Genomic DNA, 26,916 nt, shown 5'->3' with positions numbered 1-26,916 from the left:
AACGAAGTGCGTTAGGTTGTTAGAAAGTTAATGGCTGGGGGAAAGAGATTCTTCTCTTCTCGCTTCAGGAGAGTTTCGGGATTTTCTGAAGTAAAAACACCCTAATTTATAAACAAATACAAACCCGAAGGAAGTTAAAGACAATATTAGATTTATTAACATACATATTATTTAGATAAGTATGCAGGATGCAGTAGCCGGGACGGCAATGCTGACGGACGGCTTCGAGGACGAGATTGACTCGGTGACTCCGCGCTCTCCGGCGGTAGGGATGGGGGTAGGAGCCACACCAGGAGCCGGACTCGGGGGCATAGGGATTGGTGTCGGCGGAAAAAAAGTCCGGTTATTTGGCGAGTCCAGTGGGCCCACTGCAGACAGGCTGGATTTTAAACTAGCCGCGGCGGCTGTTCTTTCCTCTGGTCCGGGGTCTGGCAGCGACGAAGACGAAGTCTCGGAGGTGAGCTTAGGCAGGATCCCTGTTACCCAGCTAGCTAGCTAGCCCCCTCCCTCCCCCATGAAATTACATAAAAACAACCACCATTTTAACCCAAATATATCATCTACCCTCCGGATTGATAATTTTTTTTACATATAGAAGTAGCACATGCTTAACACACGAGGTTACTTCCACAGTAACAAGATAAAACGATTTAATTATGTCGTGGGTCGAAATCAGGGCCTAGTTTTGGGGTGTTAGCGGGCTAGCAGTGGCAGCGCATTTCTCGCACACATTCTTAGCTTGGTGGCTAACTTTGCAGTTTTTCTGCAGGCTAGTTTAGTTCACGTCTGGATTCGTACGCGTTCGCAGAATAAATGTGCACCACTTCGTTGGCTTGTTTTGTAGTAATGGCGCCATTGCGTCACCCTAGCTAGCCAGCTTAGTTGTTGTATAAGCCGTATCTGTCCTTAGCACCCACTGTGCTAGCGCTAGCTAAGTGGCCATTATTCGCGATAATGGAGAGCGATTATGTGACACTGCTCCGAGAACATTTAATCACGAGTGTTGGTTGTTTAGCTGCCTGTCTTTTGTGAAGCGGGCTTTCTGGAGAGTATATGCTAGCAAACTAAGCTAACACTCGCTATATACGTGACTGGTTAACGTGCTTAAGCCCGAAGTGCGTTCTGAATGGCGAGCCCAAACGCTGGCGACATGTGCAGCCGTGTGTGTGACAGAGAGAGAAAGAAAAAGAGTGCTTTTTGCTCTCTCTCTCTCCCGACGAAGTGATTCCATGTCTGTCGCATCAGGTTTTGAATTCCAACCTCCCCTGTCAAGACTCTGCACGTGATCTGTCGGACTCGGCCTCGTCTTCACCGTGTACTGCTGGTCTTTTTCCCACCCAAACGGAAAGGTCTGTCTTAAGATGTGCTTGCCACTACGAGGGTGCCCACACCCGTTGATCCTGTCAGACTGCAGCGAGGACCTCGACCTGCTCCCGGGACAGGACGGCGGGTCTGCACCTGAACGCAATGCGTGTTTTTTCCTCTTCGCGTTACATGTCGGATATAAACCAAAAATGAACAAGTAATCTCCAGAAATCGAAGAGGGCCACGCGTTTTTGGTGCTTACTTTTTAACGCACGCACAACTTGATGCAGTAACACTAGCGAATGTCCGTATTCGCTGAAACAGGTGCTTCACAAGTCGTAGATGCCACTTGATGCTTGTGTTCACGAGGGCCTGGTCGTGGGGCATCCCATGGTCATTTTGATTGACTTTGGTCCCGTTAATTTCGCGGACGGTGGCGTGTATTGCCTGTCAGTACTCAGATGTCGTCATGAAAGTTTTTGAAAAGGTCTTCATCGTTGTTTAAAAAGCGGTGGATGGGCGTTCTTGCAATGCTTCTAGCTTAACCGTGTGCCTTCCTCTCCGGCATCTGGCTCGCGCAGTGGGCTGACATCACGCTCTGACTGGTGCGGAGTTACTCACTTTAGGAAATGGAAATTGGGAGTTTATATCCAGTGATATGGCTGCCTGATAAATGGCAACCCTCATACTCCGCCTCGCTTTAGATATATTATAAATCCGTGCCACTTCAGAGGAAAAGCAGTCATTTATGACCTATTAATGATCAATTTATCTCCATATCACTGCCTGAAGTGGTTTAGGAAAATGACCGAGTTTTTCAGTGCAACATTTTAATGTTCCTATCTCCAAGCCCACAAATGCCAAATATTTGCATTAACTGGTTTGTCATGCTTGCCAATTTGGTAAATTATGCGACAAAGACTTTTTCCCATGAGCCTTTCATTCATGACTTGGATTCTTTGAAACAGAGGTGTGTTGTCAATGACATGGCACTGGCATATTTTTTGGCGTTCCAAAAAAACGGGGAAAACGAGAGAAATGTAGGCCGGTAAGTGAAGTCAGAGGGTGTGAGTTTAGGGGTGCACCTTTTGCCCCTTTTTTTGGTTTTAATCCCCAGGGGAATTAAAATGCCAAATTAAATTTTTGATCTTAAATGGACCAATTCAAATGCTTTAAGCATGTTAGGCAGGACTGAAGGGGAGAACTGAAGTGTGCTAGGGAGTGGGGTACACCTGACACCCCGTCTGCAGGAGCAGGCCCCGCACAGGACGTTCACCATGGGTCGCCCCTCATTGACCCCAGTGTGGACCTTCTCTGGTTCCCCACACCACCAAGGGGGCTTCTCCCTGCCCAGCGGGGCAGCACTGTAGTGTAATGGGTAAGGAGCTGGTCTTGTAACCTAGAAGTCACAGGTTTGATTCCCGGGTTGGACACTGCCCTTGAGTAAGGTGCTTAACCTGCATTGCTTCATTCAGTGTATATCCAGCTGTATAAATGGTTGCCATGTAAATGCTGTGTAAAAAGTTGTGCAGGTCGCCATCCTGCGCTCAGTTCAGGCACCATGGAGTTCACAGCCCGATCACAGGCTCCCTGTCTTCACTCGCGCATGTGCGCTCACTTCCTGCGATCGAGCCGGATTATTATTGGCCTTCGCGTGGCTATCCCGTCCGTCCGGGGCAGCTCGCTGTGGCTCATGATCAGTTTACACAGACGGGATGTTTAAAGAAGGCAAGCCGGGTTATCAAACCGGCGGCCGCTGTGCCCCATCCGGGATCCAAACCCGCAAGCCTCGTAACTATGACTCCGGTCTGTTAAACCCCGCTGTCCTCCGCCTGCTCAGACCCGCCTCCGCGTGCACGTCCGTCGGTGAGACCCGGGAGGAGGATGTTGTTTGTTTGAGGGAGACGCGGGCGGCTCTGTCTTTTAAGTTCGCCGTCCCCGAGCGCGTCTGCGCGGAGGAACGAGCCGCGGCTGCGGGAGATCCCCCCCGGAGTTTTGGCCGGCCGGCGTCCCGGCCCAGGAGTGACGGCGGTGCGTCTGCGGTGCGTCTGCGTGTTTACGGTTTGGGTCCCTGACGCGGCAGCGCGCGCTCTGCTCCGCTCCGCTCCGCTCCGTGTGCAGCTAATTATCATTGTCAGGAGACTGCCGGGTGATTATAGGGCCACGGGTTATAAAAATACTTTGCAGTTGTTTGTCACTGCGTTTAATTCGCTTTAGGAGGCTGGTGTACGCTAGCACGGTCTCTTGTCTGCTGTTGCAGTGTGTGGATAAAAATAGAGATTGTTAATTTTGGCGTGAATGTTTCGGGGATAGTGTAATTCCTGAGCAGTTCTTTAGGGATGAGGTGAAGGTAGAGTGGTTGGAGGCATTTGAGGACCTGGGTCTGTGGCAGGTGTGTCTCCAGGATGCCTCCTGTGTTAAGCGCTTTGTACTGCCTGGACTGCAGTGCTCAGCGGGCTGATGTGGTGTTCAGGTCAGGTGTGTGTTAAGCACAAGAGCGCAGCAGGTGCCTTGTTTAGTAGTAACCAGAGCTCTGTGTAAATTATTTTCCAAGGAGCACATGTAAAAATATTTAGGAGCACACAAATATATTTTTCCAGTTGGCAGATGTAAATTTTTAGGAGCAAATGTCCCTAAAATGGGAGCACTGTCCAGTCCTAGTAACCCTGGTGTGTGTTCACTGTAGAGTCCTGGTACCTCTGGTGTGTGTTCGCTGTAGAGTCCTGGTACCTCTGGTGTGTGTTCACTGTAGGGTCCTGGTACCTCTGGTGTGTGTTCACTGTAGGGTCCTGGTAACCCTGGTGTGTGTTCACTGTAGAGTCCTGGTAACCCTGGTGTGTGTTCACTGTAGGGTCCTGGTAACCCTGGTGTGTGTTCGCTGTAGAGTCCTGGTACCTCTGGTGTGTGTTCGCTGTAGGTTCCTGGTAACCCTGGTGTGTGTTCAGGGGCCAGACCTGGATGAAGGCGGTCAGGCAGTTGTGGAGGACCCTGGCGGTCCCTGTGGAGGACCCTGGCGGTCCCTGTGGAGGACCCTGGCGGTCAGGCAGTTGTGGAGGACCCTGGCGGTCAGGCAGTTGTGGAGGACCCTGGCGGTCCCTGTGGAGGACCCTGGTAGTCGCGAGTGGCAGCTGTCTGTGCACGTGAGGTCAGGGCGTCGCGTGTTGACAGCCGCGGGACATCGGGTTTCTTTTTGGAAACGAGGTGGGTGTATTTATGACCTGGGCGTGTAAACAAATCTGTCCGTGTAGCCGCCCGCATGCTCGTAAGCGCCTCTGCGGGTTTGGCGACTGGCGGATCGCTGCGAACGGATCCCTTAGCTGAGATTAGGCCGCTGTGGGCCGCTGCTGAAGTCTCCTGTCCAGGATTAGCTGGGCGCTTTCCCAGGCCTTTCTGGCTCAAGAGAGCATGTGCGCCGGATGCAGCTCTCCCTGGGAGCTGTAGTCCATTTAACACGGGATTGCAGCGAATTGTTTTATCTTCCGAGCACTGCCGGAACTACAACCCCCATAATGCATTACATGATGCATTCCTTTCAGTACACATTCTTCGGCCGTGCTGTCTGCCATTAGCTTCTTCTGTGTGGTTTTTCCACCAGTTCTTCTCTGCTTGTGTAATTTTCTCTCAGTGCCTACACCGAGAGAAACGCATTAAGCATGTGAAGTGGTACAGAATGGATACAGAATGTCAGTGTTATTCTTCTGTTCGGCTTGAGAAAAGGTTTAGATGTGCTACGATATTTCCAGATGGCAGTTTGTGTGTAGTTCGAAATGAGCTGCTGTTAGCTGCATATCTTCACAGTGAGGTTCTGACTGGCCATAAGTCAGGCTGTATGTACAGATCTTCTCTGACCAGGACCAAGCCAACTGATTTCCAAATTATAGTTTGCTCCCCATGGCGGTGGTAATGGTTTTAAAGTACGAGCTGATTAATGATGATGAGCAGCACACTGTAGTCACTGCTGTCAGCCGTCTTGTCAACAGCGGCAGGTTTGTTCTGAAGACCTTTCTGTTTGTCTCCAGTACCACATGAGCGCCTGTTTCTCCCAAAACATATCTTGTTAGCTTTCAGTGGTGCATTAGTATTCAACAAGTGTTCTTCTGTAGGAAATATAACCTCTGGCGAGGGATGGCCGTGTCTTTTCGTTTGTTTTAAACGACAGCCCTGTCAGGGTTTGTGTGATTATAGTCCTGCCAACCGTTCTGGTTTTCATTTCAGTGTCATTCTGTTGATTTAGCCTCTTTTCTCCTATTTCCTGTCCCTGCTAAGTATTTCTGTCACAGTGTCTTTGTGAAGCACTGCACAAATTAAAGTTGAATTGAAATGAGATGTAGTTTCCGGAGCCAGGGAATGTTGGGGGATGTAGTCCCAGTGTCTTGCTGTCATGCTGGGACGGGGGACTGCAGAATGTGTGCTTGTGGCAGATCCTCATGTGAGATGCACAACCAGCTCACCAGCTGCTGTTAGGTTTGGACGCACGGCTACATTTGCGTTCGAAGACCTGTTTTCTCCTCCACCCTGGAGGACCAGCCATGTACCTCCTTACTCATGTTCTCTCCTCTACCCTGGAGGACCAGGCACGCACCTCCCTGGTACCTGTTCTGTCCTCCACCCTGGAGGACCTGCCATGTACCTCCTTACTCCCATTCTCTCCTCTACCCTGGAGGACCAGGCACACACCTCCCTGCTCCCTGTTCTGTCCTTCACCCTGGAGGACCAGCCATGCACCTCCTTACTCCTGTATTCTCCTCTACCCTGGCGGTCCAGGCACACACCTCCCTGCCAGCTGGGCGCTGGGCCCAGGAGGAGAAACGCACTCCTCGTAAACAGACCCAGGTGCTCAGTGAGGTCAACCTTCTGTACTCACTAGGAATGGATACTGTTTAGATTTAGCTGATACAGATGCTTGAATGTGTCTCTCAAAACTGGAACATTGCCTAAACACGGTGCCTGAACCACGGCCTTCTTTAAAAGGACCGGTGCCAAAGTGGCAACGAACTTCCGGACCTAGCCCTGGTCCCCACGCCTCCACTACTTGCACGTATCTTTGTCTTCCTCGTCTTCATCGGGTTGTTTATTATCATGCAGTGATAATAACGATGATGATGCTTTCTGCTCTGGTCCAGTTCTGGGTCTCTGAGCTGTACTTAGTATTAGCTGTGATAAGGTAGGGAAGCTCTGCCGACTGGAACACACTGTTACTCTTTCTCTCCCCCTCTCCCTCTCTCCCTCTCTCTGGCTCTCTGGCTCTCTCTTTCCCACCCAGATATTGTGGCCGATCATGTACTGTGATTCAAAATTGTGTACCAATTAGTCACTCTTCCTCCTCCTCAGAGTGCCTCTGCTTGGCCACCCTGTGTCGCTCAATGCACTAGCTTTGTGATGTCACTTCCTGTGGGTACTTCCTGCGGTGACGGACGATGGCGAGCTCACAGAAACTTCCCAGCTGTCCCCCGGATGTGGGCGGGGCCAGGAAGTTTCTGGGAGAAGCCAGGTGTTTGATGCGTACCATTAGGCCACCACCATCAGAAAGTGCAGCGGATGAGAATAAACCCGAGGAGAGTGTTTGGTTGGACGTACCAGAAATCTGGTGTCCTGGGGCCTCGTACTCTATATGACCAAAAAGTATCGGGACACCCCTCGGTCTGGGGCTCTTTTTTATGGTTTGGGCTAGGCCCCTAAGTTCCAGTGAAGGCTAATCTTCATGCTATAGCATACCATGACATTCTAGATGATTCTGTGCTTCCCAAACAGTTTAGGGAAGGCCCTGTCCTGTTTCAGCTTTAGGGAAGACCCTTTCCTGTTTCAGCGTGACAATGCCCCCGGGCACACAGCGAGGTCCGTATAGAAACAGTTTTGTCGGGATGGTGTGGAAGAACTTGACTGGCCCTGACCTCAACCCCATCCTACACCTTTGGGATCAATTGGAAAGCTAACTGTGAGCCAGGCCTAATCGCCCAATCAGTGCCTGACCTCACTAATGCTCTTCTGGCTGAATGGAAGCAAATCCCTGCAGCAATGCTCCAACGCCTAGTATAAAGCCTTCCCAGAAGAGTGGAGGTTCTTATACCAGCAAAAGGATTAATGCCCATAATTGTGGATGAGATGTCAGGCCTCTGCATACTTTTGGCCATGTAGCGTACGAGGTGCGGTTTTGTCCTGGTTCGTGTTTTCCCATAAAAACTCGGGTTCAGGCTCGTTCCCACACGCCCCTTTTGGCTCAGTCTGCGTTCACACGCTCGCTGTTACACGCGTGACTACGCTGTCGCACGCGGGACTACGCTCCCCACGCGTGACTACGCTCCCCACGCGTTCAGTGAGCCGAGCTTCCCACCGTTCCACTCACGAGCAACATTTAAAATAAAACCAAAAACTAAACTTCCAGTAAAGCCATACATCGGTAAGAAGCAGTGTGTGTTTACAGTGAGAGAGAGAGAGGTGTGTTTGCAGGCTTGTTGGTCTCATTAAGGTGAGGAGCAAGCAGGGCCGTGGATAAGCACGTTTGAGAAATGGGCTGTGAGTTGAACAGCTGATCTGAGAACAGCGCTGGTGCTCTTTAAACCGCTGTTCTCTGTAGGTCACGCTACTGCGTGAATGATCAGCAGAGTCCAGCGGTGTGTGTGTGTCTGTCTGTCTGTGTGAAAGTACATGTCTGTGTGTGTGTGTGTGTGATGGTGTACATGGATGGGCGTGCATGTAACTGTACATGGCTGTGTGTGTGTGTGTGTGTGTGAGACTACATGGTTGTGTGTGTGTGTGAGACTGTACATGGCTGTGTGTGTGTGAGAGTGAGTGTGTGCGTGTGTGAGACTACATGGCTGTGTGTGTGTACACGGCTGTGTGTGTGTGAGTGTGTGAGTGTGTGTGAGAAAGTACGTGTCTGTGTCTGTGTGTGTGATGGTGTACATGGATGGGTGTGCATGTAACTGTACATGGCTGTGTGTGTGTGAGACTACATGGTTGTGTGTGTATGAGACTGTACATGGCTGTGTGTGTGTGTGAGACTACATGGCTGTGTGTGTTTGTGTGTGTGTGTGTGTGAGACTGTACATAGCTGTGTGTGTGTGTGTGTGTACACGGCTGTGTGTGTGTCTGTGTGTGAGTGAGACTGTAAATGGCTGTGTGTGTGTGAGTGTGTGAGACTGTACATGGCTGTGTGTGTGTGTGTGTGTGAGTGAGACTGTACATAGCTGTGTGTGTGTGTGTGTGTGTGTGTGTACACGGCTGTGTGTGTGTGAGTGTGTGTGTGTGTGAGTGAGTGTGTAGCATTCCTCACTGTAAAAGAGGGCCAGACAGGATTCCTGCACTTTGCTCCGGCACCTATCGGCGAGCAACGGTTTTCAGACCGGAAAAACCGGTGCACTCAGCCCTCATACAAATGAGCCGGTGGCGCGCGGTGGAGCTGGGCGCCCAAAGAGCTCTCAGTGCGCACGGCGTGCCCGTCTGGCCCTCTTTAATTACACAGGCCTCTCTTTCAGAAGGTCATTCAGAGGGAAAAAACCGGCCCCACCTTGAGCTTCCAACTTCCTTCTGGAATTTATGCTGATGTCATTCGCTGGGTGGCTGGGGCTGTCGATTGTGGGGTGGGGGGGGGGGGGTGAGGGGGGGGGGGTGCTTGTGAGGCTGTTTCCCCGCTCTGTAAGTGTCTGATCTGTGCCCCCCCCCCCCCACAGACTTGGTGACGTACTGATTGAAAGCCCATCGATGCTCAATGTTGAGCCTCTGAGTGAATCGTGTGTCGGTCCTGAGAGAAGCCGATAATGTGAAACGGCTGGATTTAAAGATAAAACGCTTCGTAATTCAGTGATAACCTAGTTTATTACCGCCACTGTAACCTACTCAGCCCACTCAGCCCATTTTACTTGCTGTGATGGATCCCTTATTGCATTTTTGTTGCATCCATTCTACCGCTGCTTTAGACCAGGCTTCCCAGTGGAAGATGTGCTCCCCCTCCTTAGCCGGGTTCCTCCCGAGATATCTTCCCATCCAGGAGTCGTTTCTCTCCACTGTTGGAGGGCTTTTCTCCCCACTGGGGAGTTTTTTTTATTTTTTAAACCTCATATGCTTGCTGTCTCGAGCGGTCAGGCCTGGTTTTTGTCGCCTTCCTCTTGCCCTTTGGTGACTCTACAAAGCGTCTTGGTGACCGTTTCCATAAAACCTGTTGCATTTTCTGGTGGTGACCTCAGATGAACTCAGCCTGATTCAGACGAGTTGGAGTAGCCCGTTATGTGCTTTTCGGTCCTGAACCCCCCCCCCCCCCCCCCCCCCCCCCTGTTCTTTGGTGTCCAGTTGATCCGGGTGCACCTGGCTCAGCCATTCGCTCACAGATGCCCGTAAACGGTACGGATCTCAGCCCAATACCGTTAGATCACAGATACACAGATACGGCACAGGGTGCCATGGAGACCGACCGGGCAGGCAGGCCTGACGAGACGATCAGGAGCCTGAGGGACACAGATTTGCACACTAACAAATTGGCCAGCTCCACTTCTGGTCTGCAGGGGTGTTCACCCATGGCGTGTTCCTGTCTGCGGATCTGGCGAGGGTACAGGGGGGCCGCACTCAGTATGGGGGGGTGGGGGGCTCAGGAGGGATGAAAGGAGGAAGTTTTTGGGGCGAGCGCTTGTGCTTGTGTGTTACTGTCAGTCAGTGCTATAGGTGCTCATGTTTGTGTTTGGATACAGAGGTCAGCGATGTGTGTACAAGAACCTGTCACCAGCCTGGGAAATGATTTACTTAAGGAGAAGCAGTTCCCCAAGTGTGTGCGTGCGTGCATGAGAGAGAGAGAGAGAGAGAGAGAGAAGGTAAAGTGAAGGAGAAAGGGGAGGCTGTGTGTATATGAATTTGAGACTGTGTGTATGTGCGTGCATGTGAGCGACTGAGGTGTGTAAACATTGATGTTACGTGAGCAGTTGAGCAGCAGTGGGGGTGGACCCCTCACCTGTCACTCACTGGTGTGACTGTGGGTGTGTTACACTGATACAGCTCCTCCGGGAAACAAGCGAAAGACTCACAAGGTCCCTCCAGCGCTCTTTCTGTGGAAACCAGGCAAATGTTTGTGTGCATTCTTCTCCAAACGTATTAACATTCTCCATTAAAAATAAAATCTGGAGCTTGTCGCATATCATCACAACAGAAGTTCAGCGCAGTGAAGCTTTGTGCAGGAGAGGCAGCCGGTGGCGTGAGCGTGTGAAGTAGCAGGCCTGTGTGGTGAACAGTAGCCATCGCAGGTTTGCCCTCTAGGTGTAGGTTGAGGGGTAACCGGATATCCCGGTGTTTGTTGCCCCCCCCCCCACCCCCCCCTGATTTTCTGCCTGGCTCTTTGCGCCCCCCCCCCCAGGTGGAGTCCTTCATCCTGGACCAGGAGGACCTGGAGAACCCCATGCTCAAGACCGCGTCCGAACTGCTGCTCTCCAGCGCCACCGACGGGGTGGACCTGCGCACCGTCGACCCCGAAACACAGGTCCGGCTGGAGGCCCTCCTGGAGGCCGCAGGTACGCCCCGCCCCGCCCCAGAACACGCATGCCCCGCCCCCAACACGCGTGTCATGCCCACATATTATTGGGCACTCCTACATTTTCCCGCTGCGCATTGTGTGTGTCATTGGTCGAGCTGGCCCACAGAATGCTGCGTCTTTGGAACACAGGACGTTTCAGAATCCGTGTTTTACAAAACAAATTTCTGCCACACAGGCTAGGGACTGTGTGAACATGCATGTGTGTCTGTGTCTGTGTGTGAGTAGGTGTCTGAGCGTGAGATATGTTTGTGTGTGTTTTGCTGAGTGTGAGCGTGAGCGTGAGCGTGAGCGTGAGCGTGAGCGTACCCCAGGGGTAAGAGAGCAGGGTGGCCCGTGGACAGGGCACCTCCATGGAAAGTCGCTGCATCCTGCTTCCTGTGTTTGTTTATTTGGTAATGATGCAGTCAGTGGCAATATTTCACGTGAGGCTGCTTTGTGTTTGTAAATGAAAAAGGTGTGCAGGAGGAAGTGAGACTCTGATGCCGTAGCGGCCTGTGTAATGTGGGTCAGTGTTGCAGCTCTCAGCCACAGAGGGATAAATCACCGGATGATTAAATTCAGCAGAAAACGGAGGGAACGGGGAGGAGGGGGTTTTGAAGGAACGATTGTTGTAGAGAGAGAGCAGGAGAGAGTCATGTGACAGGGTTCAGACGGGGTGTGCGCGCGTGCGTGTGTGTGTGTGTACGTGTCTGCGTGTGTGTGTGTGTGTCTGCGTGTGTGTGTGTATGTACGTGTCTGCGTGTGTGTGTGTGTGTGTGTGTACGTGTCTGCGTGTGTGTGTGTGTGTATATACGTGTCTGCGTGTGTGTGTGTGTCTGCGTGTGTGTGTGTGTATATACGTGTCTGTGTGTGTGTGTGTCTGCGTGTGTGTGTGTGTGTGTGTACGTGTCTGCGTGTGTGTGTGTGTCTGCGTGTGTGTGTGTGTATGTGTACGTGTCTGCGTGTGTGTGTGTGCTCTGTGTGTAAAGTGCATGTGCTCTGGGGGGCGCTTCCTCAGCCAGCTGTCAATCTTGCGGAGGGAAACCCCTCCCCCATCTCCCTACGAGTGGGTGTGTCTGCTGGAGCACAGGACTCCAGAGACCAGACACTGCAGCAGTCACTGTGCCTTTACTTACACACACACACACACACGCGCGCATGCACACACACACACACACACACACACGCGCGCATACACACACTCAAACACACGCACACACACACGCACACACACACTCTTACACACACACACGCACTCACACACACACACACACACACACTCTGCACACTGTTTCTTAGCCCTGCCCATAGATCTGCTGGCTCATATTTTATTCAATGCGGAGTGAGAGAGTGCCCTGTGACCTGTATTCAGAGCTCTCTCTCTCCCCCTCCCTCCCTTCCTCTCTCCCTTTCTCTCTCTGTCCCCCCCTCTTTCCATCTCTCTTCTCCCCCCTCTCTCCCCCTCACTCCCTTTCTCCCTCCATCTCTCTTACTGTCTCCCCCTCCATTCCTTCCTCTCTCTGTCTCCCCCTTCTCTCTCCTTGCCGTCATCCTTCTCTCTCCCTCCCCCTCTCTCTCCTCCCCCAATTTCTCCCCCTCTTTCTCAGTGTATTTTGAATGTCCTGTCTGTATGATCAGGTTTGTTGTCTGTTATGTGTAAAATGATTTGTGCAGTCACACAGAACCTCAGGAACACAGCCAGGAATCATGCATACAAACTCATTGTTAACAGACATGCACACACACTTACCCACACTCTCACACACATACACATGCGCACACACACACGCACATACACACACACACACACTCCTGCTGTTACCTATGACCCTTTGGGGTGTCTAGGGATGTGTTGGGTCAGGTCCAGGAAGCCCTGTGTCCTGGTAAATGCTATCACAGGCTAACACAGCTTGTCCTAGGGTGTGGGCCAGGGTATGGGAATTTTGGGGGAGGGGGGAAGAGTGTCTTTTTAAGAATAACTTACCGCACGGTATTGCTGTGATTAACCCTGGCCTGGTTTTCTGTTTGTGTTTGTGTGTCTGTGTTTGTGTTTCTGTGTGTGTGTGTGTGTGTGTGTCTGTGTGTGTGTGTTTGCGTGCACGCTGCTCTAACCTCACGGCTGTGATTGGCGCTGTGATTGGCGCTGTGATTGGTGCTGTGATTGGCGGTGTGGCACTGGGATGCCCGGGTGACCCGTTGGCACTCTAACGCTGAAGGCATCGGTAAACTGTCCACCGCGGACGGTAAAGCGTTCGCAGATCCCGAGGTGCTGCGGCGTCTGACGTCGTCGGTGAGCTGCGCGCTGGACGAAGCCGCCGCCGCCCTCACGCGCATGAGGGCCGAGAACACGCTCAACGCCGGCCAGGCCGACAAGTATGTATCTGCGCCGCCTCCCACACGCTCCACTACGCTCCTCTACGCTCTGCTACGCTCCTCTACGCTCCTCTACACTCTGCGCCGCCTCCCACACGCTGCACTACACTCCTCTACGCTCTGCGCCGCCTCCCACACGCTCCACTACACTCCTCTACGCTCTGCTACGCTCCACTACACTCCTCTACGCTCTCCTATGCTCCACTACACTCCTCTACGCTCTGCTACGCTCCACTACACTCTGCTACGCTCCACTACGCTCCTCTACGCTCTGCTATGCTCCTCTGCACTCCTCTATGCTCTGCTATGCTCCTCTGCACTCCTCTACACTCCTCTACACTCCTCTACACTCCTCTACGCTCTGCTACGCTCCTCTACGCTCTGCGCCGCCTCCCACACGCTCCACTACACTCCTCTACGCTCTGCTACGCTCCTCTACGCTCTGCGCCGCCTCCCACACGCTCCACTACGCTCCTCTACGCTCTGCTACGCTCCTCTACGCTCTGCTACGCTCCTTTACACTCCTCTACACTCTGCGCCGCCTCCCACACGCTCCACTACACTCCTCTACGCTCTGCTATGCTCCTCTGCACTCCTCTACACTCTGCTTCACTCCACTACACTCCTCTACGCTCTGCTACGCTCCTCTACACTCCTCTGCGCTCTGCGCCGCCTCCCACACGCTCCTCTACACTCCTCTTCACTCTGCTATGCTCCTCTACGCTCTGCTACGCTCCTCTACACTCCTCTACACTCTGCTATGCTCCTCTGCACTCTGCTACGCTCCACTACACTCCTCTACGCTCCGCTCCGCTCCTCTGCACTCCTCTACACTCTGCTATGCTCCTCTACGCTCTGCTACGCTCCTCTACGCTCCTCTACGCTCTGCGCCGCCTCCCACACGCTCCACTACACTCCTCTACGCTCTGCTACGCTCCTCTACGCTCCTCTACACTCCTCTACGCTCTGTGCCGCCTCCCACACGCTCTACTACACTCCTCTACGCTCTGCTACGCTCCTCTACGCTCCTCTACGCTCTGTGCCGCCTCCCACACGCTCCACTACACTCCTCTACGCTCTGCTACGCTCCTCTACGCTCCTCTACACTCCTCTACGCTCTGCGCCACCTCCCACACGCTCCTCTACACTCCTCTACGCTCTGCTATGCTCCTCTACACTCCTCTACGCTCTGCTTCGCTCCTCTACACTCCTCTACGCTCTGCGCCGCCTCCCACACGCTCCACTACACTCCTCTACGCTCTGCTATGCTCCTCTGCACTCCTCTACACTCTGCTATGCTCCTCTATGCTCTGCTACGCTCCTCTACACTCCTCTACGCTCTGCGCCGCCTCCCACACGCTCCTCTACACTCCTCTACGCTCTGCTATGCTCCTCTGCACTCCTATACACTCCGCTACACTCCTCTACACTCTGCTATACTCTGCTACGCTCTGCTACGCTATCCTACACTCCTCTACACTCTGCTACACTCCTCTACGCTCTGCTACGCTCCTGTGCACTCCTTTACGCTCCTCTAAACTCCTCTACATTCCTATATGCTCCTCTGTACTTCTATACTCGCATAGCTCACAGGCAATTCACAGATAACTGACAGGTAGCTCACAGATAACTTGCATAACTCACAGGTAACACTCCTGCACACACCTCTGCACTCTACGATCCTCCATGCTCCTCTACACCATCTTCCTTTACTTTTTATCTACCTGTGAGGTACCTGAGTTCTGTGAGTTACCTGTGAGCTACCTGTGTCGCCTGCACAGTCGCAGTAATGCCTGAGTGTGTGGTTTCGCCTGCACAGTCGCAGTAATGCCTGAGTGTGTGGTTTCGCCTGCACAGTTGCAGTAATGCCTGAGTGTGTGGTTTTGCCTGCACAGTCGCAGTAATGCCTGAGTGTGTGGTTTTGCCTGCACAGTCGCAGTAATGCCTGAGTGTGTGGTTTTGCCTGCACAGTCGCAGTAATGCCTGAGTGTGTGGTTTCGCCTGCGCAGTCGCAGTAATGCCTGAGTGTGTGGTTTCGCCTGCGCAGTCGCAGTAGTGCCTGAGTGTGTGGTTTCGCCTGCACAGTCGCAGTAATGCCTGAGTGTGTGGTTTCGCCTGCGCAGTCGCAGTAATGCCTGAGTGTGTGGTTTCGCCTGCGCAGTCGCAGTAATGCCTGAGTGTGTGGTTTCGCCTGCGCAGTCGCAGTAATGCCTGAGTGTGTGGTTTCGCCTGCGCAGTCGCGGTAATGCCTGAGTGTGTGGTTTCGCCTGCGCAGTCGCAGTAATGCCTGAGTGTGTGGTTTCGCCTGCGCAGTCGCGGTAATGCCTGAGTGTGTGGTTTCGCCTGCGCAGTCGCGGTAATGCCTGAGTGTGTGGTTTCGCCTGCGCAGTCGCGGTAATGCCTGAGTGTGTGGTTTCGCCTGCGCAGTCGCGGTAATGCCTGAGTGTGTGGTTTCGCCTGCGCAGTCGCAGTAATGCCTGAGTGTGTGGTTTCGCCTGCACAGTCGCAGTAATGCCTGAGTGTGTGGTTTCGCCTGCGCAGTCGCGGTAATGCCTGAGTGTGTGGTTTCGCCTGCGCAGTCGCAGTAATGCCTGAGTGTGTGGTTTCGCCTGCACAGTCGCAGTAATGCCTGAGTGTGTGGTTTCGCCTGCGCAGTCTCAGTAATGCCTGAGTGTGTGGTTTCGCCTGTGCAGTCGCAGTAATGCCTGAGTGTGTGGTTTCGCCTGCACAGTCGCAGTAATGCCTGAGTGTGTGGTTTCGCCTGCGCAGTCGCAGTAATGCCTGAGTGTGTGGTTTCGCCTGCGCAGTCGCAGTAATGCCTGAGTGTGTGGTTTCGCCTGCGCAGTCGCGGTAATGCCTGAGTGTGTGGTTTCGCCTGCGCAGTCGCAGTAATGCCTGAGTGTGTGGTTTCGCCTGCGCAGTCGCAGTAATGCCTGAGTGTGTGGTTTCGCCTGCGCAGTCGCAGTAATGCCTGAGTGTGTGGTTTCGCCTGCGCAGTCGCGGTAATGCCTGAGTGTGTGGTTTCGCCTGCGCAGTCGCAGTAATGGTAGCAGTCTGGTCATTTTCAGTCGTAGCTTAGCAGAGGCCTGTTCGGACGGGGACGTGAACGCCGTGCGGAAGCTTCTGGACGAGGGGCGGAGCGTCAACGAGCACACGGAGGAGGGCGAGAGCCTGCTGTGTCTGGCCTGCTCCGCCGGCTACTACGAACTCGCTCAGGTGCGCCCCCTCCTGGCTGCCGCCATCACACGCAGGAGAAACCTGTTACTGTCCCCTCTGCGGTTTATTACTGTTGTACCTAAAGCTTTATTGCTCTATGGGACATCTGTATGTGACTGTGTGTGTGTGAGTGTGTATGTATACATATGTGTGTGCATGTCAGTGTGTGCATGCATGTGTGTATGTATACGTATATGTATGTAAGTGTGTGTGTGTATGTGTGCGTGCGTGTGTATGCGAGTATGTGTATATGTGAGTGTGTGTATGCAAGTGTGTGTGCTGTGTGTGTATGTGAGTGAGTGTGCATGCATGTGTGTATGTATATGTATGTGAGTGTGTGTTTGTGAGTGCATGCGAGTGTGTGTGTATTTGTATGCTTATGTCAGTGTGTGCTACATGCTCTCTCTGGCCCCCTGGGCAGGTGCTGCTAGCCATGCACGCTAACGTGGAGGACCGGGGCGTTAAGGGGGACATCACCCCTCTGATGGCGGCTGCTAGCGGGGGATTTGTGGACATCGTCAAACTGCTGCTGGTCCATGGAGCCGACGTCAACGCACAGTCATCTACAGGTACTGCTGCCCGCCAGCTTCCACACGCACAGCTCACACGCATAAACACACACACACACGCACACGCAGTCATCTACAGGTACTGCTGCCCACCAGCTTCCACACGCACAGCTCATACTCATAAACACACACACACTCATAAACACACACACACACACACACACACACGCACACACACGCACACGCAGTCATCTACAGGTACTGCTGCCCGCCAGCGTGTACACACACAGCTCACACACTCTCTCTCTCACACACACACACACACACACACACGCACAGCTCACACACTCTCTCTCACACACACACACGCGCACACACACACACACTCTCTCTCACACACACACACGCGCACACACACACACACAGCTCACACACTCTCTCTCACACACACACACACGCACAGCTCACACACACACACACTTATATACAGACACACACACACACGTGCCTCACGCCCGCTCCTCCTCCCTCAGGAAACACGGCGCTGACGTACGCGTGCGCAGGCGGCTTCGTGGACGTGGTGAAGGTGCTGCTGAAGGAGGGCGCCAACATCGAGGACCACAACGAGAACGGGCACACGCCGCTGATGGAGGCGGCCAGCGCCGGGCACGTGGAGGTGGCGCGCGTGCTGCTGGAGTACGGCGCCGGCATCAACACGCACTCCAACGAGTTCAAGGAGAGCGCGCTCACGCTGGCCTGCTACAAAGGTGGGTCTGGGGGCCCCGCTAGCCTCGCTAGCCTCGCTGGCCTTGTTAGCCTTGTTAGCCTGGCTGGCCTTGCTAACCTTGTTAGCCTAGCTAGCCTCACTAGACTGGCTGGCCTTGCTAAAATTGTTAGCCTCGCCAGCCTCTCTGACCTTGCTTGCCTCTCTAGCCTCACTAGCCTCGCTAGCCTTTTTTAGCCTTGCTAGCCTCATTATTCTCGCTAGCCTGGCTGGCCTCATTGTTCTCGCTAGCCTAGCTGGCCTCATTATTCTCACTAGCCTGGCTGGGTCGCTAACCTCGCTGGCCTTGCTGGCTTGTTGCGATGGGGGGGTCTGCCTGTGGTAGAACCGGTGCTCACGGTTGCCGTGCTCCCGCAGGTCACCTGGACATGGTGCGCTTCCTGCTGGAGGCCGGAGCCGACCAGGAGCACAAGACGGACGAGATGCACACGGCGCTGATGGAGGCCTGCATGGTGAGGCCCTGCCGCGGAGAGACGGGAAAACCCTGCCGCTGTGCCACGGCTAGCCTGGGGCTTCAGAGCCAATCTGAACTGCTCGGGGCTTCAGAGCCAATCCGAACTGCTCAGGGCTTCAGAGCCAATCCGAACTGCTCAGGGCTTCAGAGCCAATCCGAGCTACCGGGGGCTTCAGAGCCAATCCGAACTGCTCAGGGCTTCAGTGCCAATACAGGCTGATCAGGGCTGATCAGCCAAAACACACTGCCCCTGGCATCAGAGCCAAATTACACCTGCCCAGGGCTTCAGAGCAATACAGACCTGTTTGAGTGTTCTCATCTGGTCTTCTGAGTAGGTGCTAATCTCACAAGGTTCATCAGTAGGGCCAATACAGGCCTTGGGGCTTCAGAAGATGGCATGTCTGTGTCTCCCCCCTGGAGAAACAGCTGATTTTATCTGTAGGAATGGGTGGCTGGAGGATCATTCGTCATAATCGTTATTGTAGCATTGCTTGATTTATCTTTTTAAGAAGAGGAGGCAGTGACAGATTCGGCGCGTTCTTACCCCCCTCCCTCCCCCCCGTCCCCCCCCTGTCCCAGGACGGGCACGTGGAGGTGGCGCGGCTGCTGTTGGACAGCGGGGCGCAGGTGAACATGCCCGCGGACTCCTTCGAGTCGCCGCTGACGCTGGCGGCCTGCGGGGGCCACGTGGAGCTGGCGGCGCTGCTCATCGAGCGCGGGGCCAACCTGGAGGAGGTCAACGACGAGGGCTACACCCCCCTGATGGAGGCCGCCCGCGAGGGCCACGAGGAGATGGTGGCGCTGCTGCTGGCGCAGGGTGAGTCTGACCCCAAAAGCACCCCCCCCCCCCCCCCCCGCCACCTCTGTGCTCTCAGCAGGGGGTCTGTGGGCCTCTGGGGGTCCCTGAAGGCACTGTAGGGGGTTCCTGGTCAGAATTGATGTGGAATGTTTATATATACCCCTGCATTAGACCTCACTGTAGTTCTGGTAATAATAATAACAGAATTGATATTGTGGATATTAAGTTAATGCTAATGGTGGTAATAGTGTTAGCATTGTGGTGCTGTTCCTCTGTTAATGCTAATGGCAGTAGTAACGTTAGCATTAGCATGCTGCTAATGGTAGCCTTAGTGGTAGGTTGCTGTTAATGCTAATGGTAGTAGTAGCGTTAGCGTGCTGCTAATGGTAGCGTTAGCGTTAGGTTGCTGTTAGTGCTAATGGTAGTAATAGTGTTAAGGAGCTGTTCCTCAGTTAATGCTAATGGTGGCGATCGCGTTAGCGTTGCGGTGCTCTTCCTCACTGGCGCGCTCCCCCTCCTGGCCCCCGCAGGTGCGAACATTAACGCGCAGACGGAGGAGACGCAGGAGACGGCGCTGACCCTGGCCTGCTGCGGCGGCTTCCTGGAGGTGGCCGACTTCCTGATCAAGGCGGGGGCGGACATCGAGCTGGGCTGCTCCACGCCGCTGATGGAGGCCGCGCAGGAGGGCCACCTGGAGCTCGTCAAGTACCTGCTGGCCGCAGGTGAGGCCGCGCGCCGCGCCTCTCACTGTTACCTGTGACTGTGTTATAATGGGGTTAGTTTGAGGTTTGGGTTCGGGGGTACACTGCTGCTCTCCTCTCTGACCCCTGACTTCTGTGCTCGTCTCCAGGGGCAAACGTCCACGCTACCACGGCAACGGGGGACACGGCGCTGACGTACGCTTGTGAGAACGGACACACGGACGTGGCGGACGTCCTGCTGCAGGCCGGGGCTGACCTGGTCAGTGCGCCCCCTCCTCTCTCTCTCTGTCTCTCTCTCTCTCTCTCTCTCTCTCTCTATCTGTCTGTCTGTCTGTCTGTCTTCCTCCCCCCTCCCTCTATCTGTCTGTCTTCCTCCCCCTCTCTCTCTCCCCTCCTCCCTCTCTCTATCTGTCTGTCTCCCTCCCCCTCTCCCTCTCTCTCCGTTCCTCCCTCTCTCTCCCCCTCTCCGTCTGTCTGTCTCCTTCCTCCCCTCTCTCCCCCCTCTCTCTGTCTGTCTTCCTCCCCTTCTCTCCCTCCCCCTCTCTCGCTCTCCCCCTCTCCCTCTCTCTCCATTCCTCCCTCTCTCTCCCCCTCTCCGTCTGTCTGTCTCCTTCCTCCCCTCTCTCCCCCCTCTCTCTGTCTGTCTTCCTCCCCTTCTCTCCCTCCCCCTCTCTCGCTCTCCCCCTCTCCCTCTCTCTCCATTCCTCCCTCTCTCTCCCCCTCTCCGTCTGTCTGTCTCCTTCCTCCCCTCTCTCCCTCCTTCTCTGCTCCCCCCCCCCCCCCACCTCTCTCTGACTCTTATTTGTCCCGCAGGAGCACGAGTCTGAGGGGGGCAGGACGCCCCTGATGAAGGCGGCCAGAGCGGGACACCTGTGCACTGTGCAGTTCCTCATCAGCAAAGGTGCGTCTGCCCCCCTCCTAACATAAGGGTCCCGTACGGGACACTGCTCATTTTAGGGTCTGCACTGCATCCTGCTGTTAGATTCCACCCTGAGATATTACACAACAACATTAATCACACAGTCCCTTTTCATCAGCACAGCCTGGCATGCACACAAACCGGTGCATAAAACTGAACATTTTTATTTTGTGAACTGGCAGTTATTTATATTTGACTTTAAATTTCCCTCTAGAGGCAGAAAAACATTTGTGTGGGAGTATGGGATTTATTCAGAATATTTATTTCCAGCGTCATGATGTTTATCAGTTAAATATTTATGTGCGCGTGGGTTTCCATCTTTTGTATTGCTGTTGTTTTGAGAAGCTGACACTGTGACCTGTCTGCGTATTTTTGGAGAGAAAAAAAGTCACTTCCTCATTTTCCAGCATCGTGTAAAAGCACAAAACCAAAATCCAAAATGGTGGGTGTGCTGGCCTTCTTCTGAAAGACCTCTGTGCTTGTGTCTGTTGTCCTGGACGGTTTGTGATGGGGTTTGGTGTCTGAGAAGCCTGGCTGTGTTTAAACTATACCATGTGACTGCCCCCCCCCCCCCCAGGTGCTAACGTGAACAAAGCCACGGCCAATAACGACCACTCGGTGGTGTCCCTGGCCTGCGCGGGGGGGCACCTGGCCGTGGTGGAGCTGCTGCTGGCACACGGAGCCGACCCCACCCACAGACTAAAGGTACGCTCACCTGTCTGCTACACCTGTACTATCCCCACCCCTAACCCTAACCCCACCCACAGACTAAAGGTACGCTCACCTGTACTATCCCCACCCCTAACCCTAACCCCACCCACAGACTAAAGGTACGCTCACCTGTCTGCTACACCTGTACTATCCCCACCCCTAACCCTAACCCCACCCACAGACTAAAGGTACGCTCACCTGTACTATCCCCACCCCTAACCCTAACCCCACCCACAGACTAAAGGTACGCTCACCTGTACTATCCCCACCCCTAACCCTAACCCCACCCACAGACTAAAGGTACGCTCACCTGTTTGCTACACCTGTACTATCCCCAACCCTAACCCAACCCCACCCACAGACTAAAGGTACGCTCACCTGTCTGCTACACCTGTACTATCCCCACCCCTAACCCTAACCCCACCCTCAGACTAAAGGTACGCTCACCTGTCTGCTACACCTGTACTAACCCCACCCCTAACCCTAACCCCACCCACAGACTAAAGGTACGCTCACCTGTACTATCCCCACCCCTAACCCTAACCCCACCCACAGACTAAAGGTACGCTCACCTGTCTGCTAAACCTGTACTAGCCCCACCCCTTACCCTAACCCCAAATGAAATGGCCTGTAACATGGCGGTGGTGAGTAACTGAAATGGCCTGTAAGATGACGGTAAGATGGCGGTTGTGAGTAACTGAAATGCTGTGTGTGTGTTTGCCCTGCAGGACGGCTCCACCATGCTCATCGAAGCTGCTAAGGGAGGTCACACCAACGTCGTGTCCTACCTGCTAGATTACCCAAACAACATCCTCTCTGTCCCCGCCCCCGACCTGTCCCAGCTCACGCCCCCTTCTCACGACACGTCTCAGGTGAGCCCCGCCCCCTGTCCTCCAGCCAATGGGGCTGTGCGGGTTTGATGTACGAACTGCACGTGTGTTTGTGCATTGAGCTGGTTTATGTATGTTTTACTGACTCTGGTTTCTCCTCCACCCATACATACACACACTCAAACACTCATGCTCTTATACACACACACACACACACACACACTCCCCACACACGCACACACACACTCCCCACTCTCTCACACACACACACAGGTTCCTCGTGTTCCATTCCAGGCCCTTGCCATGGTGGTGCCCCCCCAGGAACCCGACAGAGTGCCCACCATCAGCTCCCACCCCCCTGTCACCTGCAAAGGTCAGCTCCTGCGTGCGTGCGTGTGTGTGCGCAGGGGGTCCCCAGGACCGAGTTTTGGAAACCCCTGCTTTAGAACACCCCCCCCCCATTCATTATATGTTTCTGAGCAGCAGGTGCTCTTCTCATAAAGCCTGGGGTAAAAAAATAAAAACCTGCACCCCCCCGGCCCTTTTTGGATAAGATTCCCCCCCCCAGGCCCTTTTTGGATAAGATCCCCCCCCCCCCAGGTCCTTTTTGGATAAGATCCCCCCCCCAGGCCCTTTTTGGATAAGATCCCCCCCACCCGGCCGAATGGATTTCTCATGCCGTGTGTTATTTGATGGTTTACGTTTCTCCCCCTCTGACTGCGCTGTCGCTCGCGCGCAGGTTCGTCCAAACAGAGACAGAGCACCCTGCAGGCGGGCGGCGGTGCCGCGGGCCGCCCGGACGCCGACGCCCTGCCGCCGCTCCACCCGTACCAGCCGCTGGAGTGCATCGTGGAGGAGACGGAGGGCAAGCTGAACGAGCTGGGCCAGCGCATCAGCGCCATCGAGAAGGCCCAGCTGCAGTCCCTGGAGCTGATCCAGGGGGAGCCGCTCACCAAAGACAAGATCGAGGAGCTGAAGAAGAGCCGGGAGGAGCAGGTGCAGAAGAAGAAGAGGATCCTGAAGGAGCTGCAGAAGGTGGAGCGGCAGCTGCAGCTGAAGACGCAGCAGCAGTTCACCAAAGAGTACATGGAGGCCAAGGGCCTGAAGGATGACCCGGGCCAGACGGGCGTGGCCCAGCCCCCCGGGCCCCTCCCGCCCCCCCACCCGCCGCACCCCGCCCTGCTCGGCTCCGACCCGGACGAAGAGGCTCGCTGCGGCGACGAGGAGGGGGGGCAGCCCTGCCCCGCGGAGGTGGAGGAGGAAGGGGAGCAGGAGGAGGAAGAGGAGGACGACGACGATGAAGAGGACGAGGATGAGGAGGAGGAGGTGGACGAGGAGGAGGAGGAGGAGGAGGAGGAAGAGCAGGACGACTTCGCTGCCAAGCTCCCGCAGGTGGACACCATCCTGTACCGGGATGGGCAGCCGCCCCCGCCGCCTCCCCCGCCCCCCCCCTCAGGAGCCCTCCCCCCCGCCCCTGCAGCCCAGCTTCATGCCCATGCAGCCGCTGGCCCTGCAGCAGTCCACAGACTTCAGCAGCGCGGACTGCCCCTGCACTGCCTCCCCCGACCTGCAGAGGGCGCTGGTCAGCCAGCAGATGCTGGGCCCCGGACTCCTCGCCCAGGCGCCCGACGGCCTCATGGTGGCCACGCCCGCCCAGACGCTCACCGACACGCTGGACGACATCATGGCTGGTGCGTTCGTCAGTTACTGCGTTCCTGCTGTGACCTTACACTTCATTTCAGATACACACACACTCACACTCACATGCTCTGTCACACTCCCTCACACTCTCTCTCTCTCGCACACACTCAAACACACACACACACACACACACACACTCAGTATATAAGACTCTGCAGTTGTGGCCTCACCTGTACCTCCAGTGTCAGCAGGCTCCTCCCCCTTTCTCTATGACCTCATACCACCTGCATTTCTGCACTGTGAAAGCACAGAGGCCTACAGCAGTTTCTCACACCTCTCCCATCTATCCCTGCAAACACACACACACACACACACACTCACATACACACACCCCTCCCATCCCTCCCTGCACACACACACACTCACATACACACACCCCTCCCATCCCTCCCTGCACACACACACACCCCTCCCATCCCTCCCTGCACACACACACACACACACACACACACTCACACTCACATACACACACCCCTCCCATCCCTCCCTGAACACACACACTCACACACACACTCGCATTGTGTGCTGAGAAGCTCAAGGGCACCAGCATGTGAGTTTGATGGAGTCTCTGGGTAAACACGGTGTGAATCACACGGGCACCAACTGTTGAGTGAAGTGGGGAGTGCTGCACTGTTCTGAGCTGAGATGCTGGCCTTGGCTCAGAGCTGTGAGCAGCTCCCTCACACATGAGAGTGTTTGTGCTGCCTGTTCTACTTTAGACTAGAACGTAGTGTACCAAATATGTCCTTGTATGCTGTACGTTCAACCCAAACCACTGAGACAAAGCTGGTTTTTAAAAAATTCAGCTTCCCCAAGAGCTTGATTTTTAATGCAGAAGATGAAAGACTTTAAAAGTACTGAGAAAGGTGCTTTATGTTATTTTGGTTAATCGATCGTATCGCGGGTGTGTGCCAGAATGAAGGTCTGAGCTGGCACGCTTGTACCTGCCAGCTCCCAAACCGTTCAGTGACGTCAACATTTTATGTTCAGAATTGCCTCTGCCTAATGAATTACCTCTCCCTGATGCACACAATCTCAGGTGTACTATCCCTGAGGGGGATAAGGGGTGCAGGTGTACTCTACCTGAGGGGGATAAGGGGTGCAGGTGTACTATCCCTGAGGGGGATAAGGGGTGCAGGTGTACTCTACCTGTGGGGGATAAGGGGTGCAGGTGTACTCTACCTGAGGGGGATAAGGGGTGCAGGTGTACTCTACCTGAGGGGGATAAGGGGTGCAGGTGTACTCTCCCTGAGGGGTGTTCGTAAACGCGTGTTTGCCTGTTACCATCTCCGTTATGAAGGCAAACCGGTGTCAAATCCAGCACTGGAACATGGCAGCATCCAGACTGGAGCAGTGTTGCCGCTATGCTAACCCCCCCCCCTTACTCTCTCTCTCTAATAGCGGTCAGCAGCCGGGTGCCCATGCTCAGCACTACGACCCCCCCACCCCCCCAGCCTGCCGCTCAGTCCCCCGGCAGCAGCGTGGCCCCGCCCTCCATGCTGCCGCTCTACCCTTCTGTGGACATCGACGCACATGTAAGCCCCGCCCCCTTCGCACGCACACACACACGCACGCGTACACACACGCTTGAGATCAGGAAGGAGGATTGTGAAAGCCTCAGCTGAATAAAATCTGCTTAATATTACTTGACGAGATTCCTTTGGTTCTTTTTTTAAATGCTGACTTCAAAAAGAATATGGTTTTGCTTTTGTTTGCAGGGGGTCTTTTGAGCTAGCCAAGGTTTCCATGTCGTTTATGTTTGCATATTAAAACAGCATGATTCTGATTGCATGGGCCTGGCGTCTGTTACCCTGGAGAGTCACAGGCTCTGCAGGTTCCTGTTTTCAACTTAAAACCCGCAGCCGGTTGTACTCAAATGCTCTCACTGATTACGCACAGTGTGACAATGATAACCAGCAGCCTGTGGCTCTCATGGACCAGGGCTGCAGACCACTGTCATTGAGTAACACTCTGTGTGTGTGTGTGTGTGTGTGTGCGTGCGTGCGTGTGTGTGTGTGTTTGTGTCTGCCTGTGCGTGCGTGTGTGCGTGCGTGTGTGCGTGCGCGTGTGCGTGTGCGTCTGCGTCTGCGTCTGCGTCTGCGTCTGCGTCTGCGTCTGCGTCTGCGTCTGCGTCTGCGTCTGTGTCTGTCCGCAGACGGAGAGTAACCATGACACCGCTCTGACGCTGGCGTGTGCTGGGGGGCATGAGGAGCTGGTGTCGGTTCTGCTCGCGCGCGGAGCCAACATCGAGCACCGGGACAAGAAGGGTACGCCCCCCCCCCCCACACATACACACACCCCCTCCCCAAACCCCACCCAGAACTCCCCACACCCCCACACCCCCTCCCCAAACCCCCAAACCCCCACCCAGAGCTCCCCACACACACCCCTGAGTGTGTCCGTGCTGCTGGTCTAACCCCGCTCCCTTCCCCAGGCTTCACCCCCCTGATCCTGGCTGCCACCGCGGGGCACGTGGGCGTGGTGGAGGTCCTGCTGGATAAGAGCGGGGACATCGAGGCCCAGTCTGAGAGAACCAAAGACACGCCGCTGTCACTGGCCTGCTCCGGGGGACGGCAGGAGGTAGGCGGGGCGCGGCCCGACCTGCCCGGATAGCAGATAGAGCACTGTGTGTGAGGCAGGGATGTGAGACGGTTTGGGTGTGAGCCTGTGACTGTAGATTGCTGTATATGAGACTGACTGTGGCTCTCAGGTGTATATGTAGGACAGGTGTGTGCCTTAGGTGTGTTACCCAGGTGTGTTTGTGACTCAGGTATGAGACTCAGGTGTGTTTGTGACTCAGGTGTGTTTGTGTCTCAGGTGTGACTCAGGTGTGTTTGTGACTCAGGTGTGAGACTCAGGTGTGTTTGTGACTCAGGTGAGACTCAGGTGTGTTTGTGACTCAGGTGTGAGACTCAGGTGTGTTTGTGACTCAGGTGTGTTTGTGTCTCAGGTGTGACTCAGGTGTGTTTGTGACTCAGGTGTGAGACTCAGGTGCGTTTGTGTCTCAGGTGTGACTCAGGTGTGTAACTCAGGTGTGTTTCAGGTGAGACTCAGGTGTGTTTGTGACTCAGGTGTGTTTCAGGTGAGACTCAGGTGTGTTTTTCTCTCAGGTGAGACTCAG

The 26,916-nt window shown here is 54.5% G+C and overlaps 1 protein-coding gene across 1 annotated transcript in view; it reads left to right on the top strand.

Moving 5' to 3' along the window:
• The window catches only part of LOC118223423 (ankyrin repeat and KH domain-containing protein 1-like), a 39,422-nt gene continuing 12,506 nt past the window's right edge, over positions 1–26,916 (top strand). Inside the window, 19 exon segments of the mRNA XM_035409925.1 lie at positions 1–457; positions 10,643–10,796; positions 13,015–13,171; positions 16,240–16,387; positions 16,809–16,956; positions 17,430–17,663; positions 18,038–18,132; positions 18,714–18,951; positions 19,464–19,655; positions 19,784–19,893; positions 20,448–20,535; positions 21,131–21,258; positions 21,993–22,136; positions 22,368–22,467; positions 22,834–23,537; positions 23,539–23,785; positions 25,197–25,330; positions 25,951–26,062; positions 26,230–26,375. Of these exon segments, the coding sequence (XP_035265816.1) occupies positions 182–457; positions 10,643–10,796; positions 13,015–13,171; positions 16,240–16,387; positions 16,809–16,956; positions 17,430–17,663; positions 18,038–18,132; positions 18,714–18,951; positions 19,464–19,655; positions 19,784–19,893; positions 20,448–20,535; positions 21,131–21,258; positions 21,993–22,136; positions 22,368–22,467; positions 22,834–23,537; positions 23,539–23,785; positions 25,197–25,330; positions 25,951–26,062; positions 26,230–26,375 (3,555 nt within the window). The 5' untranslated portion in view covers positions 1–181.

Source organism: Anguilla anguilla, chromosome 3 (genome assembly GCF_013347855.1).
Source record: "Anguilla anguilla isolate fAngAng1 chromosome 3, fAngAng1.pri, whole genome shotgun sequence".
NCBI classification, from domain to species: Eukaryota; Metazoa; Chordata; class Actinopteri; order Anguilliformes; family Anguillidae; genus Anguilla; species Anguilla anguilla.
Note: the sequence above shows the minus strand (reverse complement) of the source record. Positions and strands in the feature narration are given on the sequence as shown.